General features: G+C 39.0%; 1 protein-coding gene across 2 annotated transcripts in view; it reads right to left on the bottom strand.

Moving 5' to 3' along the window:
• Window positions 1–1,362: 1,362 nt before the first annotated feature.
• TUBGCP6 (tubulin gamma complex associated protein 6) overlaps window positions 1,363–19,861 on the bottom strand; it is a 31,916-nt gene continuing 13,417 nt past the window's right edge. Inside the window, exons 9-26 of one of the 2 annotated variants that reach the window (XM_054022511.1) lie at window positions 17,861–17,952; window positions 17,620–17,759; window positions 16,570–16,719; window positions 15,845–15,926; window positions 15,665–15,753; window positions 15,050–15,165; window positions 12,791–12,929; window positions 12,582–12,698; window positions 10,930–12,337; window positions 10,331–10,386; window positions 10,057–10,246; window positions 9,620–9,788; window positions 8,560–8,701; window positions 6,867–7,061; window positions 6,398–6,530; window positions 5,124–5,181; window positions 3,705–3,904; window positions 1,363–1,840 (exon numbers count right to left, since the gene is read on the bottom strand). In XM_054022511.1, the coding sequence (XP_053878486.1) occupies window positions 1,749–1,840; window positions 3,705–3,904; window positions 5,124–5,181; window positions 6,398–6,530; window positions 6,867–7,061; window positions 8,560–8,701; window positions 9,620–9,788; window positions 10,057–10,246; window positions 10,331–10,386; window positions 10,930–12,337; window positions 12,582–12,698; window positions 12,791–12,929; window positions 15,050–15,165; window positions 15,665–15,753; window positions 15,845–15,926; window positions 16,570–16,719; window positions 17,620–17,759; window positions 17,861–17,952 (3,568 nt within the window). In that variant the 3' untranslated portion in view covers window positions 1,363–1,748. Of the gene's footprint in view, window positions 1,841–3,704; window positions 3,905–5,123; window positions 5,338–6,397; window positions 6,531–6,866; window positions 7,062–8,559; window positions 8,702–9,619; window positions 9,789–10,056; window positions 10,247–10,330; window positions 10,387–10,929; window positions 12,338–12,581; window positions 12,699–12,790; window positions 12,930–15,049; window positions 15,166–15,664; window positions 15,754–15,844; window positions 15,927–16,569; window positions 16,720–17,619; window positions 17,760–17,860; window positions 17,953–19,861 lie in introns of both variants that reach the window. The other variant, XM_054022501.1, reaches the window with a different exon arrangement.

Below are 19,861 nucleotides of genomic sequence, written 5' to 3' on the forward strand. Positions count from 1 at the left end.
ATTAACTGGCTAAATTTTGGGGGAATAAATTTATATAATTTATATAATAACTCTACAGGTGTGAATTCCCCCTCCCACTGACAAAGAAAGACATTAAGTACCTATATTACAGACAAAGGTGTGAAACAGTCAGAGAGATACACATTGCCATGTTTGAACACTGCAACCCTTTGATACTAAATATGGACTTGCTCCTACAAGGAAGTGAGCAGCCTCAGCTCCCACTGTTGCCAACTTTACACTTGGGATTTTCTGACCAAAATGTTTGATTTCACAACCTAGTGACAATGAAATATTAAGTTTTTGCATCTAAGTCCTCAGGTACGTTTTAGAAACACAAAGAAAAGAAGGTCGCCATTTCACCAGCTAACGAGCACCTCTGATGTCACAATTAAGTGACAGTTACAGATGCAAGCACTAGATACTGACACATGGAGAGCAGGGAGTTACTTTGCAAGTTACTTCTTCACTTGCGAAGTAACTCCCTACTCTCCATGTGTCAGTATATAATGCCTGCATCTGTAACTTCCACTCTATGCATCCGAAGAAGTGAGGTTTTTACTCACAAAAGCTTATGCCCAAATAAATCTGTTAGTCTTTAAGGTGCCACCAGACTCCTTGTTGTTTTTGTAGATACAGACTAACACGGCTTCAAAATTCAGTAATGTACTTGGGGACAGGGGAATAAAAAGGGGGGAGGGGGAAACTAATTAAAAAAAAAAAATCCTGATGCAACTCTAAAAGGATAAACACATTTGTCTCAAATTTTCAAAACTGCCCCACTATGCACACTGCCCCAGTGCTGGGAACCCTGCATTTCCAGGGTCTGTGGCTTTGGTATAGCCCCACCATGTGAATCAGAACAAAATCAATTTTTGAGATATAGAAATTCTGAGTTTCTACCAGCTCTACTAAATATGAATATATGATTTATCTTTGCAACTTAATGGTTTATAAGTATATGGGATTTCTAGTTTTACTGGTTAAAAATCACTGATTTGAGGTTATAGTTAGAGCTTTGCTTGTGTTAGTGATACTAAACTTTCGTGTTTGCCATTTTACATACCAATCTCATTTTATGAACATCTTCAACCAAACTATTTGTTTTTTTAAATAACTGTTGTGTTATGTAATCCAATGACTTACTGTTTCTCACAAATATTCCAAATCCAGTCTCACTTTCCAGCAGCTGAGCAGATGTACTCAAAATGTCATATTTCAGCCATATTATTCATTCCTTGTGAATAGCAGACTTGTAGAAATAATTATAGAATATTAAATGTAAATGTGATTTAGACTGAGAATGTGCGTCAGTTTTTAAATAAATTAAATGGACCAAATTTGGGCATACTGAACACAAAGAAGTTTTAAAAGATATCTTTTTGTTTATTTGTTTCACAAACATGTATTAACATTGAACATGAATTCACAACACTGAAAGGAAAAATGTATATTATATATTAACCGATTTACATGTATGTCCTTTCCCATGTTAACACTAGGCCCCATTCTTCCCTGTAATGACGGGATCAATCCTCAATGTGCTGATGAAGTGGTGATTTGTACAGATTCTAAATGGCATCATTTTCTAAGTGCTATGGTTTCACTCTTCAAAGTTGTTTTGAACAATGGATTACTTCTTAAAATAAGCCTCTGTTACTAGCATCAATTTCCATAAATAATAAGCATAAAGCTGTAGCTGTATTTTCTTTACCATGCTACCAGTATTCCTTACAGTATACTAGAGCTCAGTTATCTTTGTAGTAGTTATTAAAGTTGATTCGCAGCAGGAAGTCCTCCAGGTGAGGTTGGTATCCCCTATTTACAAGTTTGGTTACCACTGTAGGAAAAGCAAATACACAAATCGTAATTTAAACCTCTAACAAGTCAATCTGTTGATTAAATGTACGAATACTATCATGGAAAAAGCCTATTGCAGAAGTCTGATGTAGATAGAAACAAATAATTAAAACTGTATAAAAGAGCCCCTGCCTCTATTTCTGGAATTACAAAGTGCTCTCATTAACTGTCTGTACAACAAATCAGAATCAAGGCAAGGAACAGAAGTGTCAATCCTAGACAGTGTGCATATAAATGGAATTTTATTCTTCTAATTACAAGTACACTTTATCCAAACTATTTTTAAAAGGACAATTTTAGGTTCCCATAACATCATATTAAACAGTGGGCAGGCACTACTGAGATGCCCGACCTGTAAAAGAAACAGCTCTGCTAGTTTTCTTATGCCAGGACCACTGTGTTACAGAAGGGACCATGAGACAAACACCTGGGATGATTGCAAATCTTTACTAATGCCAACCATCATTAACAATAAAGAAGGGATCTTTCCAATGTATGGACTTAAATCAAAGTAAGAAAAATTGTCCTGGCTTCATAAACATCTCATGCACCGAGGGGGATTTGCAAGCAGTAACAGCACGCAAGGAAGAAGGAAAGGTGTAGAATATACAGGATTAGAGCCTGATCCAAAGCCCACTCAAATCAACAGGAGACTCTCCGCTGGCTTCAGTAGGCTTTGAATCACGCCCTTTGTGAAAGATAGAATATTGTAGATTACAGGGAGATGTGTACTTACTCATCTGTTTTGTGGTGATTAATATGGGGGAGTGCAAAGGACCAGGTCACTCTGCATATTTCCTTACAGGAGGCTCTATTAATCTCTGTCCGTGAAGCAACCATAGATCTCATAGGATTGGCTTAAATGGCTCCCAGAAGTGTTTTGACTTCCCATAGGCTTTGGAAGCAGCCATTCTAACTCTTCCTGAAATATTTGCTTTTGTTGTTTTTTATCCTGTAACACCACTTTTAGACACTCTTAATGAATAAAAAGGGCATCTCATTTCCTGAAGGATACAATCTGATGGAAACAGTATCTAATGACTGATATTTAAAGGAAAAAGTGGCACTTCCTTTGGATATTGGGGCTGCTAACAAAGCAAAGTGAGGAGCTGCCTGTATTCACATGAAAAGGTGAATTTATTTTTGGTAGAAATACGGGAAGGGTCTGCAAGAGCAGTATTATTTGGGAAATGCAGAAGATTAGATAGGGTCTCTCTAACTTGCCGACCCTGCAAGCTGAGGTGACAGCCACAAGGAATTCTATTGTGAAAAAGAACATGAACTACGTGGCAAAAAATCTGCACAGTGGCAAAGTTCTTGTCTGCAGAACTAGATTTAACTACATCTTGCAGTAGGTGAGCAGCCTGTGGGCCTTAGTTGCTTAACCCCTCGCAAGAGCCAGGAAATTCAATCTCACAGTAAGATGTAGTATTTGTCTTGTCAGGAGATGTAAAATACAGTTCAAAGGACTTTTTTGTGTTGCCATTTTAGATACTTTTGTCTGTCATACGGTTTCAAGGACTACATTGCAGATAAATGGTAAATCTAAGCATATAGCAGGCTAAGAAGCAATTATTTACCATAGATTTACTCCCCGTAAACCACCAAATGTGATACTTATTGTCAGCTATGGGACACATGCCAAGAAATTCAGACTTTTGATGCTTTACATTAGTGGACGTGGAGAGATTAGCGCTAAGCAAAACGAGTTCAATATACACTTTCTCCTGCTTTCAGGCTGCACTATCAGAGACAACTGCAGACTGCAGAAAACTGATGGGTTTTTCAGGTGTCAGTTGATTGCGGCAATATAAATTAGCCCAATAACGTATCTGAGTTCCTACCTTTGAATAAGAAGTGAGAGTAATATTTGAAAGTATTGTAAGATTGTTGCATCAAACCGAAGTTGGGATGAACAGCCATTTGCTTGCCAGCATCAATGTTCCATGACTGAGAGATTAACTGGCTGCGGAACTTCAAAATGAGACTGAAGATGCTGTGAATAATGTTCATCACAGGAGTGGCCTTCTCAGTCAATAGTCCTCTAGGGTGAAAAAAAAAAAAAAACAGACTTAAAAAAACTAAAGAGCCATTGTTTATTTGAGCGGTTAGAAGGCAGAGAGAATCCTTTGGGTTCCCTCTTTAATCATTTCAAAATAAAACAAAACAAGTGACTCTACAGGAGTGAATTTATGTAACTCTTGAGTCCAGCATGGTTTACCTACTTTTCAAGGTTGCTGACATTTACATATGAAGAGCTCAGTCCAGACACTTGTCCTTTATTTTTATGTTGGTGGGATTAAATTTTAAGTGTCATGCTCTAGTTCATCTTAACTTTGCCCAGGTAATTTGGCATCCGTCATCATTCCTGTCACTTCCCAATGCCTGAACTGGTTTTTCTGGAGGCACCTGTTCTTGTCTGTAACTAACAAGAGATGCCACTTCTAGTGGGACACACTCTTTTTGCCTCTTCTTGTATCTACTCCTCCTGTTCGCCATCTTCTCTTCCTCCCTTGTCATTTCTGACCTCTTCTTTTTCTCTCTATTCCTTCCTTACCCCACCACTCCCATATCTACTTACCTCTCAACCCCATTCTCCTTATCCTAGTCCTCTTTGCTTTGCTCTCTATCACAACATCTCAGCGCCTCTACAGTTTGGTGTTAGTAACACCTGTATGTATGAGGCTCAAAGTGTTAACAGCCTCTGATTCATAAAGCAAGTAGTACTACTTCCACTACTCGAACTGTGGTGGTGGTCTTTTTTCAGAAACAACGTCTGTGTACATCAGATGACAACTGCGCTGCCAGGGAATCGTCCTGCAGCCTGAAATTAACTACTCTGCATAGGTATTAAAAATATAAACAATGTATAGAGACAGCCCTGGTGCAATCTTTGAATTTGGATTATTTGTACATACTACTTATTCAGTCAGACAACACTCTCATTTCCCTAAGTAGTAGGTATTAACTACAAATCAGGAAATTCCCTTTCATCACAGCACTAATATTCTGGGTGCTTCTGTTGTACCTATGCAAAGATTTTACAATTTTTTTTGTATAATTACTACTTTGTATGTTTGTTGAAATCATTTTATGTGTATACATATACACACACACACACACACACACACACACACACACACACACACACACACACGGTGTATGTGTGCTATACCATATTTATAAATCCTCTGCTGGAGTAAACTGAAACAGCTCAGTTGACTTCAAGGAAAAACAGTGAAGTGTTTCCCTGCTTTGCTTACCTGAAAATAGCTTTGTTGAGGTATTCTGCATGTGTTCTGTGAATTTCTTCCAGGTTTCCTACAAAAGACAGTTTGTTTCCAAATTCACACCATGTTACATGCAATATTTGGTTAGCAATGTAACCTTGAATAACTTTAACAAAGTGCTGCATTTCATGTTTATACAGCTGGAGCTGTCGAAATTGAACAGAATTTGATGCACGACTCACTAATGCTGAAAATAAAAACAGAAAGATATTTATTGTTGACACTGTAGAGCAGGGGTGGGCAAACTTTTTGGCCCTAGGGCCACATCAGATACAGAAATTGTATGGAGGGTAGGGAAGGCTGGGGGAACGAGGCGTGGCCTGGCCCCCTATCCAGCCCCCTGGAGCCCCCATCCCCATCCAACCCCCCCTCCACCCCTGACTGCCCCCTGGGACTCCCGCATCCTATCCAAACACCCCTGCTCTCTGCCCCCAACCATCGCCTCGGATGCCCGTCCCCTATCCAATCCCCCCTGTTCCCCACGCCCTGACCGCCCCCCTGGGGCCCATTATCCAACCCTTCCTGCCCCACGTTACCTGTGGGGGGGGGGGGAGGGAAGAGAGACTCAGTCCTTGCCCTGTGTGTTTCCCCTGTTTGTTTGGCTGCTCTCCCTGGCAGTTGGGCAGGGCTCGCTCCCTGTATAGGCTTAGCTGCTGGGGACAGGGGCCAAGCATGCTGGAGGTGGAAGGGGGGCCCTGGCTTGCTCTGCCTCTGTCCCCAGCAGCAGGGCCCAGGCCCCTTAAGCGCCCCCCTGCAACTCCCTCTTCTCCTCACATACCCCCCCAGAACTCCCCTGCTCCCCGCCCCCTGACCATGGCGCTATAGCCGTGCTGCCGGGCTGGAGCTGCAGCCGCACTGCCCAGGCACTGGGGGAACTGTGACTACGAGGGAAGGGCCAGGGGCCAGCCTCCGCCCGGCACCTGGGGAGTTGGGCTGGCTCCTCCGCAAGCCTATCTTGACCCCGCTCCCTGGCAGGAGCTCGGGGGCCAGAGGGAAGGGTCCTGCGGGCCAGATGTGGCCCGTGGGCCGTAGTTTGCCCCCCTCTGCTATAGAGATGGTTCCCATAAAAATCATGGTTTGACAAAACTATCAGCAGAAACCTGTCTCAAATTCCAAACTAGTTTCCTTGAATAAATTTTGACTTTTAAGGACCAAAGTACCTGTTTTAAATGGCATGTTTACAATCTATTGTCTGGCACATGGAGCTAAACACGTTTTTATGTAGTACCTTTTCTAATGTATCTTACCAGTACGTTTTAAGTGGAACCAAATATCCTTGAGAGTCCACACCATGTGCTTCAACTGCAGCAAAAAGGAGAAGATCTTGTTGTATTTATTCATGCAGCTCTCAGTAATGACAATGTTCAGAGGCCAATCAACCTAAAAGTATATACAATATATATATAAAACCAAGTGTCATTAACATTACCTGTCCATGTCATATTTGATCATTTCAGAGTATTTCACAGCCCTTACAGTCACAGGTACTACAGGCTGCTGAAACATAATTGAATGAATTTATAAATGGCATCATAGAATGACCAGGATGAGCAAACCCTATGAATTCATTTAGATTAGCCTAATTTCTTGACTCTTTTCCTCTGGGAGGTAGTAAATCATCAGTTACTATACATCAAAGAAACATGGATGCTCAAATGATCATGGTATAAGAGCAAAGTATAACTTTCATATAATCTTTTCTACATGCTTTCTTACCTTGTACCGTAGCTCCAAGCAGTTCAGAGCATCAGGAGCATTGGGTTTGAACATTTCTGGAAGATACTTGAGTGCAAAAGAAAGATTGGAAGCAAGCTGGGTGTCTCCGTGAAGGCTATACTGTAATGCTTTATTTAAGATAGAATTGAGAACCAGTGGATTCAGAAGTTCACCAGGAGTTTGCCCTGAACCAAGCTGGAAAAAAAGAAATCTTAATTCATTACACATATAATTTTTAGAGACAGACAAGTCATGTTCTTGCTTTAAGGTAAATTTTTCAAAAGCCCCTAAGTGACCGAGGAGCCTAAGTCCCATTTTCAAAAGTGACTTAGGCACAAGTGTTTTATTCATTTTTGAAAATGGGACTTGACTACTTTTGAAATGTTTACCCATAGTCTTTTGGCTCAGTACCATGATGATCAACAGCAGAACAACCTAATTAGCAAATTAATGTGACAGAATCAAAATTAATACTGTGAAATAAACCTCTCAATTATCACCTTTAGAACTTTAAAGCAACTTTAATGTGTTTTCTGACATATGTTTACTAATGAAATTAATTTATTTGTTGAAAATCCAAATGAGAACTTGCTAATTCACTTTTCAAAATACAAATATAAAGCCTTAACTGCTGTTATGGAAAATCTAAATAGAAGTACATAGCAAATTTAGAATTGCAGGTGTCAGGTCTCAAAATGAATAAAGAACAACAAAAAAAATCATGTCATTCTAAACATTCCATTTATGTTATTCTGATCCCCCTGCAACTATTAAAATGACAATACTGAGCATAAGACTCAGGTGCAAAACGTTTAAGCACAAGCAGCCCCACTGACTTCAGCAGAACTTCTCACATATGCTCAAAGTTAAGCATGTGCTAAAGTGCTTTTCTGATCGTGACCAAAATACTCTCAGCTTCTAGAGAGTTGGTGTGCCCATACATGTCCTGATAGCCAGACATAAGCCCAGACCATCCTTCCTGTGACCTTACTCAGGTGGACCTCATCCATGGACACAGAAATGAGGCATACAAGTGCCACCTCTGCAGAAGATTCCAACATTCCCCTCCCCAATTCTCCTTCAACAGTGCACTGTAGGATTTTTGAAGTGGGAATGTAGACCAACTTTTCATAGCATGGGCCCCTGCAGGGTGATGGAGGGGAGTGGTGGGACTCAACCAGTGGCAACAGTATCCTCCCAAAGGGGGCCAGAGCAATAGCGCAGTCTAGCCTTTCACAGGACTGGAGGTTCTCTTCCCTGAAGAGCTCTAATTTCTGCTGAGTTTAGAGGTCATACCGCTAGCCTCTTCTGCAGTCTGCCAAATCCCATCACCCCATTCCTCAGGGAGAGTATCAGCAAAATATATTGCTCTTACAGAGTTTCTTGGGCCTCATGTATCCCTGAGAGAGGGTGCGTTTTGGCTCACAGTCATTAAGGCCTCAGCAGGGCCTCTTTGCTACAGAATTTGCTACCGTGGCACAAGGGGGTACAAAATGGACAAGGGGAAAAATAGCAGATAGGATTTTAACCCACACCTCTCTACCACCCTTACTCATATTGGGTTTTTTTAGCTACCTATGTCAACACTGGGAACAGTCCTTAATATCACTTTATGAGATATTAGAGGTTCACAAACATCACGCCTATTGCAAATGACCAAATACCAGAGTTATAAACAAGCCAGCACAAATACCTTCTCGAATAGTAGGTCACTAAGCGATTGAGCAAACTCTCCATCTTCCATTAACAAAAAATGCCGTAGTGCTTCAAAATTCTTCTCTATGTTCAGTTCCACAAAGTAGTAATCGACTATTGCTTTGTTCACAAGGGAAACACTAATAAAAACATGAACTGACAATCACTCTTAAGAACAATTCTTTCCTTACTATTAAAATGCAGTCATGGATATTACTATCAAATTAACATTTCAATATTTAGCATAATGTACAAGCTTGCATGACATTCACATGCACTAAAGAAAATGGGAGAAACCTTATATACAGATAGTATCCAGGATGAACCAGAACTAAAACCTACCACTACTGAGAACTATAGCTTGATTGGAATTGCCAGCATATCTGAAAATTGGTTGTATATAAAGGGCTTTAGTGACACTACATGAACCATATGAAAAATATTAGCAGTAATCTCTCTTTATGAAGCTTTCATCTGGTGGGATCCAGACTGGTTAAGCAAAAGTGTCATGTCTGTATCTTTGGAGAGATGTATACTTCACCCAGGCAATACAGGCACCTTTGATGCTAGTCACTGACAGAGAAGGCGAGAGGGCAAGAGATTCAAGTCTTGAATCCTGGAACTCTGGGGATAGTCCCGAGACCGGGGAGACCAAAGGCAGGGGCGGGAGGAAATTATCCTATAGCCTATACTTACTAAACTAGATATAAAAACTATTCACAACAAATTTAGTTTACAGGTTATACACTGAAGGACACAATTCCAACCAAAGCCATGCAGCGTTAAGAAGGAACTAGAGCGGCATCAACCTGCGCCGCCTATTATACCCTTGGTCGGGAACATGAGGGAAGCCAATGCGCACGTGAGAGTCAATGGACACTCCTTTGAAGAACTTCCAGACTCAGGCACACAGCATGCATGTGTACGCATGTGTGGAATAGCACTCTAAGAAGTAGTAAGTAGTTTTTCGTGCAGCTCTGTCTCAAGGGAAAATGCCCAGTGAAGAAAAAATAACTGAGTTAATAGAAGTGGATTTGTTTTTCCTAATTAATACTTACTGAGACACTAGTGGAGCAGTAATAGAGTGTTTCATCAGCACTGGCAGAGATAAAAGTTCACTAAGTTGTACAGCTGTTTCATCTGTTGCTGACTGTACCAAAGGATCCACTGGGAAAGTGTATGACCTGGGTATCACATGATGCAAGAGATGGGAAACTGGCAACTCTGCTAAATTGAAGAATACATATAAAAATTGTAAGCTGTTATACTTAAGCTATTTCAATTAATCTCCTGAAAGTCATTCCAGATTAGAAAAATCAAAACACGCTACAGTAGGCTTCAGATTTTTATGCAAAGAAAAATAGTTTTGCTACTGTACTTAATAATTTTGATGATAAAAATCATCTAAGAACTTTTCCTTATGCTAAAAGCCTGATTTCTCACTCAAGACCATTACATCATCTTGCTGAACTAAGATTTCAAGAGTTCTACTCACACATTAAATCATAGCTGTCTTGGTATTTTTCAAGGCAATACTGGTCTGATAAGGCTTTCAGATAAGCTTGTTCTTTCTTCCATGTATCATCATCATCTTCCTTCTCTTTAGTCTCAGAAGCACAAGCCTCAGAAAGTAAAGTTTCTTGAGGTGTAACAGTCAGTGCAATCGATTTTTCAGGTTCCTCTGTCTAAGAGAATGCAGACAATAACTAACACCTCCTCTCAGAGACGATCATCTCATAAATCCCATGCACAAATGATGTGTTCCTTACCTGTGAACCCTGAGGAAGCTCTAGAGGGAGATCTTTGCAGACATCTTTTGCAATTACTGTAATAACACAAATTGAAACAGTATCAGAAAGAAAAAGAAAAAAAAAAACCCCATGAACATACAAAATACAGCTGACTGCCTATAGTCACTGGATCATATCTCAGACCTGATCATAATTTCAAAAGAATGCAAAATCTGTAACAAAACCACCATTACAATGCACTTGAAAAACAGGGAACTTTAGGTTCACATGCTTGTATATATTACACAGTGACACTATTAGCATTAATATATTTAAAGTATTGTCAGAACATTTTTCAATTTCAGAGTGCAAGGTAGCTATTTAAAAACACACTAGAATTATAACGGGTCTGCAAAGTTTCAAATCAGTGGAAAATTTTAACAAATATTTCACCCTTTTCATGCAGAAGACTAGACTAGATGCAAATTCTCGCCTAAAAATTCTAATAGTGTTTAGCCATATACTCAATTAATTAACTCATAAGTATCCAGATAGAACAAACACACCTGATGGTAATTTTTATAAGGTCCTAAAAAACTACTGACCAACTGAATACAGTTTGATTGTCTTATTCTAACCTTCTTGTTTCTCTCTCTCTTCTGTGATGTTTTCTTGCTTTTCACCTTCAATATTAGAATCTGAAAGGACTGGAACACTGTCTGAGGACTGTGATTGGGGTAAGACCTCTTCCTTGCCTTCTGATGATTTATCGTCTCTTTTACTTTCATCAGTGGCAGAAAATTCTCCATTGTACAGACATGTCTGAACTGTAGAGTCTGATGAGTGACCAGAGATAGTTTTATTATGAGGTATCGGATCAGTTTCTGTGGATGGAGACCACTCCCCTATTTTAATGTTTGACTGAGATGCATGGCCAAAAGGGCTCCAACGAGGTTTTGAAAGCTCAGTATCTGAAACTAGCTCTCCCATTTTAATGTGTGATTGTGAAACATGTCCATGGATATTCCACCGAGGTCTAGATAGTACAGCCTCAGACACATTTTCCCCAATCTTGATATTGGCATCAGATGCATGGCCATGGATGCTCCACCGAGGTCTAGACGGTACAGGCTCCGACACATTTTCCCCAATCTTCATATTGGCATCAGATGCATGACCATGGATGTTCCACCGAGGCCTTGTAGGCTCTATGTTTGACACGTACTCGCCAATCTTAATATTAGCTTCCGAGGCATGTCCATGAATATTCCATCTAGGCCTTGAGGGCTCTACCTCTGACGTATATTCCCCAATTTTAATATGAGCTGTAGAAACATGCCCGTGAATATTCCAGCGAGGCCGACTAGATTCAACTTCAGAGGTATATTCCCCAATTTTTATGTGCGAATCTGAAGAATGTCCATACGGATTTGAATGTGACTGGGAAGTCTCTGCATGAGGCACATATTCCCCTGCATTAATGCTGGCATTGGATACATGTCCATGAATATTCCACTGAAGTCTCTTACTCTCCACAAACACATTTTCTCCAACTCTGCCATGTCCTTGTGAAACAGCAGCTGGCCTGAGAATTGTATTAAAATCATATTCACTTTGCTGATGTAACTGTGTATTGTCTTCTCCTTGCAGTGCTCCTATCAAAAGAGGCTGACTTTCACTTATTTGAGTAGTTTCAGGAAGTTCTGAGCTAATATTTTGAAATGCTTCATCTAGTAAAGATCCTTCATCTAGTAAAGAGCCAACGACAGCAGGTTGTTCTTCCTGTGATTCTGGTAGGAAATCCTCAATATTTAGACTGGATTCAGGAAGAGCATTAGCACTCTGTGATGGATCCCATGTTTGTTCTGTACTTAGTAGCTGGAATTCAGTTCCTGCTGCAGCTGGCTCAGAATGTTGATTAATGTGAGTATTTACTGACTGGGGCGAAGCCAATGGTTTATCAGCAGAAGTAATACTCTTCAGTCCAGATTCAGAATCACCTCTGACAACATTATTGTCAGAATGCACAGGTTCCACAGTAGATACCTAAAATATAAATAATTATTGCATTCTTCAGCCATTTACATACAGTTGGTATGTATTTTAAACTATTTTTCCAGATCAAGATTTTATTTCCAGTCCCCCCTTTTATTGTCAGCACCATAATACTATAATACTCATTCACATTTCTGCCATGGTGACTCTTCTATTTAGTGATCACAGATTTACAAAATTCACATTAAAAAACTTGGAATTGTCATGCAATGCTTCTGTCAGAAAATAAACCAACCTGAGAGCTCGGTTCTTCTACAACAGCATCCATAATTGAGACAGTTTGGCACTGCTTATGCGGAATAATGTCTAATTTCCTCCTGTACTTCCCATCAGGAAGTTTTTCAAGCATCTCCTAAAAATCAAAATAGCAAAACCAAAAAGCTTTTAATGTATCAAATGTTAAAATGCTACAAATGATATTTCTTATAAAAATGTAGAAGATACCTCAATGTGTTTTTGATCTTCTAATAGAAAGTTGAGACGGGCTGTTTCCAGTTTGTGCCGCTGGATTTTCCATAAAGCTCTTTGCTCCCTACGGGCTGCATCATCAGAAAGTTTGCTATAATGGTCAATTAATTCTTGCCTGAAGGATAGCAAAGATACTATATTACAGACACTCCACCTACGTATTTTTCATCTTGCACTCTGTATATTGAGACCATATGCTAGTGTAGAAGAGCAAGAAAATGATAGATCTCTCAGACTATATATTTTTAAAATTAAAAACCAGAGGTTTCATCCACAGTACAGAATCCAGTTGAGAAAATGTAATGAAAATAGGATGGTATTTTTTGTCAATACGTTTTTATAGAACCATGTTAGTAGGACACTAATTTTTCATAACAAATGTGCTTAAATGTATAATAGAAAACAAAGACAAATTACCATTAGCTGTATATATTGATGAGTAATGTCAAAGCTTGTAATAGCTACAATTACTATGCAGAACTTACATCAATTATAATTAAGTCTACGTTTTAGTCACAGGTATTTTTAGTAAAAGTCACGGACAGGTCACAGGCAGTAAACAAAAATTCACAACCAGTGACCTGCCCATGACTTGTACTATATACCCTTGACTAAAACTTGGGTGGCCCAGGATCCCCGCTGGTGCTGGGGGGGGAGAGTGGAGGGGGACGCGCAAGTGGTAGCCTGCGGCCCAGAACTCCTGCTGGTGCTGGGGTGGGGGGGTTGGAGGGCCTGGAAGGCTCCCTACCTGGCTCTACACAGCTCCCCGGAAGCATCCAGCATGTCCCTGCAGCTCCTAGGGGGAGGGAAGGCCAGGGGGCCTCCGTGCACTGCCCCACCATGAGCTCCGGCTCTGCAGCTCCCATTGGCCGGGAACTGCAGCCAGTGAGAACTATGGAGGCGGTGCCTGAAAGCTGGCCCCTCTGCCTAGGAGCTGAAGGGACATGCCAGCTGCTTCTGAGGAGCCCTTGTCCTCCCCCGAGGTAAGCGCTGCCCTCTACCCCAACTCCCTGACCAAGCCCTGAGCCCCCTCCCACACCCAAACTGCTGCTGCTGCTGGCCCAGGGGCTGCCCGAGTGTTCGGGCAACCCCTGAGCCAGCCGCACCAGCTGCTGCAAAAGTCACGGAGGTCATGGAAAGTCATGGAATCCATGACTTCAGTGACCTCTGTGACAGACATGCATTCTTAATTATAACCAATTTTAACACTGAAAAGAGTGTTCCTTTCCTGCTCATTACTGTTTAAGTCTACCTGATAAATAAAAACAATTAAAAATAGAACACCACACCCATGGCACTTTCCTCATCAATTTAATTTTTAATCACATAAATATATTGTATTTGTCCTTTTGATGGTTAATGGGAGCAGTAATGACTCCTGGCTATGGTATGTCCTGGAGTGATCATCTAATCTTATCTCCTATATATCACAGCCCCTTAAACCAATTACCCTGTATTGAGCCCTGTACCTTGTGTTTGGCTAACACATATCTTCCACAAAGGCATCCAGTTTTGAGCTGAAGATATCAAGAGACGGAGAATCCACCACTTCAAGCTGGAGATTTTGAAGGTACGTGTTGAAGCCCAAGGCTTTACCCCTGCTAATGACTAACTACCAAGAAATACCTGATCTGCATGTGAGTCCCAATTATATATCAAACTAAAAGGAACTGACTAAGATATACATTTCACCTTACATACTCAGACACCATCAACGTGTGCCCTTGGATTAAAATGCAGCCCTTAATCTCTGACAGCTATTCAAAACATAATCCAAATAGCATTCACCAATGTATAAACTGTGGCTCTGACCGTATAATCAGACCCACTTGGGTGGACCTTAGGCCCAAGTAGAGCCCCACTGAAGTAAGATCGGGGTCCACGTAGACTCAGAGGAAAGTACTGTAACCCACATTTAACATTAGCAGTAAAACAAAAAAAAAAGTCTATGTTAATTCCCATGTACTGGTTTTTAATCTGCTCTGACATCCGATTCTTTTGCTGCGGGGGCAGCTTTTGATCACAAATTTTGTTGTTACAGTTTTTCTAAAGCCAAGATTATGATAAAAACCAAACTGGATGTCATTGGTGTAGACTGTCTGTTCTCTAGAGCATTGCTAGGATTCCAAAATGAAGAGCAATATTTTAATTGGTTTTTAAAGCCAGACCTTACGGGAAAATGTGATCTGAAACCTTTGGAAGACTAACCACAAATACTGTTTTTTAATACATTACCTTGCCCTTTTTTCCAGTTCCTCTTCTAAGGCTTTCAGTCTTTTCTCTCTCTCCCTGAGCTCTCGGGCATAGCTGAAATCATCATCAATCTCTTCCTGTTTCATCGTAAGTCGACGCTACATAAAGATTAAGAACTCTTAAAAAAATCACTTTCAACACCAACCCAGTCAGATAGATGTACACATTTTAAAGAGCTTTTTAAACTGAATATCATTAGGTGTTTGAGTGATTTCAGAATGTGCAGTAGACCCCTTATTTTATAAACTAAATTGGGGATTGAGGAGGTCATAAAATTGAACATTTCAAAATTACAATAGGTACAGTGCATAAACTGCAGTATGGTCCACTGCATTACTGTCTTCTTCTCCTTCAAACCACTGCAAGGTGATTTCCAATGCATTGAAAACATCAGAATGTGAAGGGTTGTTGCCTTTTTCTTCATAGACATCACTATTACGTGATTTTTCCCTCCCTTCAGAAAAAATGGTTTGTATAATTGGTCGTTTCTAAGATTAGATTTCATAATAATTGATGTTTCACTGTAAAACTGGAATTTCTCTTTGTTTTTCTTTAGCAAATAATGTAATTCTCAATGCAATCAAACCACAGAAATACCTCTTGATCTTTTGCAAACTGTTCTTTTAATTTCTGAAACTGTTCTCGTTTCCTTGCATCCAAAGTCATTCTTTCTGATATTTGTTGATCTGTATTTAAATTTAAAATAGTTACTTTACAACATACTGAAAAAAAAACAAAGAAAAAAATTCACTAGATGAAAATACCACTGGAACTTACCATTAATGGCTTTTAGTACTTTACTTGCTGTTTCTCGAGCATGAACAATCAACTCCTGTTTCGCAATCTCCATGCGCAAATCCTAGGAGATAAATATATATAGTTTTATTATGCTTTTCAAACATGACGAGATAGCGTTGCAATTTAAAGTGTACACTTTCATACACATAGCAATAATGTCCTAAGATAGCTGGCTTCCAGGATTTATAGCCACTTAATAAATGGGACACTTAATTAAGCAAATCTCTGAATGTAAAATCTAAGGTTATACTACAATTTATTAACACAATGATCTGTTCACAGTAATGAAGTTCTACTAAAACAATTAGCCATGCAAATGATTAAAAAGACTGACAAATGGAACAATCTGATTAGTTAATAAACAAGTTTGACTCTGATAGTGTACTAGTTGGGTCTTGATTACCATTTCCCTAATAGATTAAAGCAGATGCAACAAACCCCTGGAGAAATGTCCTCCAAAACTATTTCCAAAAATCATGAAAATGTCAACAATAATGACATGCCAGTTAAACAAAATGAAGAAAGTAATTATGTTAGTCTATTTTTCACCCTAGCAATAGATAGCAATACTAAGCAAGCAGATCACCACAGGAAGACTATAGTCATGAATGTCAGTATTTTATATATACAATAAAATTAGAAATCTGAGCTTTCTTTAAATATGCTAATGATATAAAATTCATTCTTCGTTATTACTCATTTACCTTTTCTTCCTTGCTAATAGAACTGTAACGGGCAATTCTTTCCATTCGACCCACATATACTGCACAGTCTCTCTCAATCTCTTTCAGCTCCTCAAGGGAAAAAATAACAGAAATCCGAGGAACAGGGATATCTGACCAGCATATGTAATGCTACAAATAAGAAATATTATACAATTAAGTAGTGGGGAAAAAAGTCTATGAATTTTAAATGACTAATCAGGCTTTATGATTGCATATGCATATATTAACTGTTTGAGATACTTCCTATGAGGAGTTTTGTTCTGAGCCATTCTGCAGATGTTTAAATATCTATTTTTAATCATATTACATTCTTGAATAGCTTATGGCATTACGTGTCCAATAATGGCCACTGCTTGCCTTTAGGTACAATACGTAAATCCAGATATTAAAATGGAACTGATATAACAGGATCATGTTTCTATACCCTGTGACCGAGACCTGCAAGGTATATAAAGACAAGATCTTAGAAATCAGATGAAAAGATCAAAGTGTAAATTAAAGGGAACTTTAAATTTATTATTTCAATCTTTCTTCCTACGACAAACAGATCTGTTTTGCAAAAAATGTACACAGTGGAACTATTACAGCGTGTCTGAATAAGGGTGCAGCAAAAAAAAAAGCCAAAATAATGGGGGGAGAAGGTATGATCTCCAGATTGGCTAAACTCAGCTCTTTAGGGAGAGGAGGCCCTCTGCTTTGGTCAGTGTTGTCTGGGTGTTGGAGAACAATAGCTTGGGGGCCTAAAACATTCAGGGTTTACACAAAGGAAAATATGAAACCTAAAGTTGTATAAAGGGTACTTTAAACTTGCTTCTGCACATTCATAGTTTGTCAATTTGCTATCAACATCTGGGTTACACTGGAATACTGAGGTCTTGAATGTAAACAGCTAAATAACATTCTTTAACATCCATCTTTGGCAGGGCCACTTATCAATAAAAGCATAAATTTATTTGCCACAGAGCTAGTCAACATATGCTAAGAATTTGTTTTTGTAGCACAATGTGAAAGAACCAAGCAAGTACTTGCCCTGGGACAACACAATTTCAATAAGTTTATGGTTTTCCCACAAATGTATACATCATTGGCAATATGCTTCAGAAACACAGGGACACAATCTTCTACTTCTTTTGAAATCAAAATATATCCATGGGTCCAGTAATGTTTATCTATAGATCAAAGACAAGAAAGATCAAAGTATATTGTATTTAATAAAGATAACAAGAATGCAAACTGAAAAAACTAAAAGTTCTACATATATGTACTGTACCTCTGAAGCTAAGATAATCCTCATTCACTTGAATCATGAATTCGCCATAAACATCCCGGAATACACCACTGTACACCCAATCATAGATAAACCTAAAAAAATGAAGATTATTATACAACAGAGTAAAGTCCCTCTTTCCTTTTTAAAATTATTTATTTTGAACCAATACACACAACGGATGATTTTCTTTGACATATATATCTCAATCTGTATGTATGCACGTGTGTGTGCATGCACACACCGCACATATTAAATCAGCAGCAGATTTGTCAAAGTCATGACAAAAAGGTAAATCTAAGTCATGTGGAGGATAAATATAAAAGTTAAGCATGATCACATCGATAGTTAACTCCCCCAAAATATAAAACCTCATTTTGGCATAACAAGCATCTTTTTTTAGAGAATCTTAACTGCAAACATTCAGTTTAAAATCATTCTAATTCAAGTAACAATCTTTTTTTGACTGATCTGGACATATATAAAAACCTTTGCAGTGTCATAATGATAGAATACATTTTATGGGGAAGGGGGTAGGAAGAAAGAATTTTAATTAGATGCAACTTGTTTAGAAGGAGAAGAGAGGCTATAGAACTCTAGGACACAAATTCAGACAATTTCTCCTTTGAGCTTGAGCAGCTTTTGATATATCTGGAGAAATGTGAACTATTATTTTGGGATAAAATATTCCTTTTTTTCCCATATATTTATGATAACACTCCCAGTATGTACAGAGGAAACAAAATTATCCTAAGTTACAGATATTGAAACTCAGGGTCCCATAGCAGCATCAGCCCAGTCCTTCTTTTCTACTGGTTACTGTAAAGGTCTAATGCCTAGTAACAGACTGGTACTGTAAACAGAAAAATGTATCCATAGCAACCGCAATTCAACTTTAACCTAATTAAAAATAAGACCTTTTGTGTATTAATATCCTTATATTTTTATGATTTATAACAGCAACAACAACTTCCAGGTTGTACATTTCCTGGAAGTTAATGAATTAATGACTGGGTTAACATCCTCAAGACAGCCATTAGCTGACAAGAAATGACCTCTACGGCAACCATTATTGCTTAAACAATTGGTGTTCTCATAGTGACTTGTTACAAACACATTTATGCCTCAATCCTGCAAATTTTTATGCATGTACTTATTACTGTCCGAATCCTGCAATAAACACAATGAAGATCCAGCAGTCTGCCAATGTAGAAGTTGCAGAACTGAAGCCATAAGTATTTCAACAGGTTTACGGCTGAGAAGGTCTGAGGCCCAAAATTTGACTGGGAACTGAACATACGGAAAGGGTGGCAGTGGGAGGAGTCTTCAGTTCAGAACATCTTGATGGGTTTCTTTTGTCCTGTTTAATTTTATTATACTTACCACATTATTATTGATTATTTTTAAATTACTATTTAGTTCCTAAAAATGTCTAATATTTTATACACTCCTTAGCATCTCTACAGAAGTAGATAAGTAATTTCCAAAGTTGTGTGGCTACTGATTACATCCAAGGGACTCTATTAAAGATAACATCTGCTTACTCAACAGCTATGCTTATGTTCGTGATATAAAAGGTGTTTTTACTACTTTTGAACTGCTATTAACACTGAAGAGCCAACACAGGTATATGAGAGTGAGGTGGGATCTCCCCTGGTTTTGGGCGTAATTAAATGTCAGCTGCAGGTTCTTTATTACTGGTGGTGATGATGTACGAGAAGGAAAGAAAACGAACCCTGGTTGAGTCTCAGATCCCTGAGTGAATTTGCTGGGTTGGCTGTTAGGAAAAAAATATCCTTTTATTTGTTTAAAAAAAAAATAAAAATAAAGTTTTGATACGGAAGTCACTGGGAAGCAAATATGGAACCACACAATGCCATTTTTGCAGTCACTTTTCAGAGCCGAACCACACCTTAAATCATTAAAAATAATTCACATCCACTCTGAAAATCTTCAAGCTATCTGCCCTATATAAACTAAACCAGCCTAGTTATCCACTTTTTC

This window comes from Malaclemys terrapin, chromosome 1 (genome assembly GCF_027887155.1).
Source record: "Malaclemys terrapin pileata isolate rMalTer1 chromosome 1, rMalTer1.hap1, whole genome shotgun sequence".
In the NCBI taxonomy this organism is placed as follows: domain Eukaryota; kingdom Metazoa; phylum Chordata; order Testudines; family Emydidae; genus Malaclemys; species Malaclemys terrapin.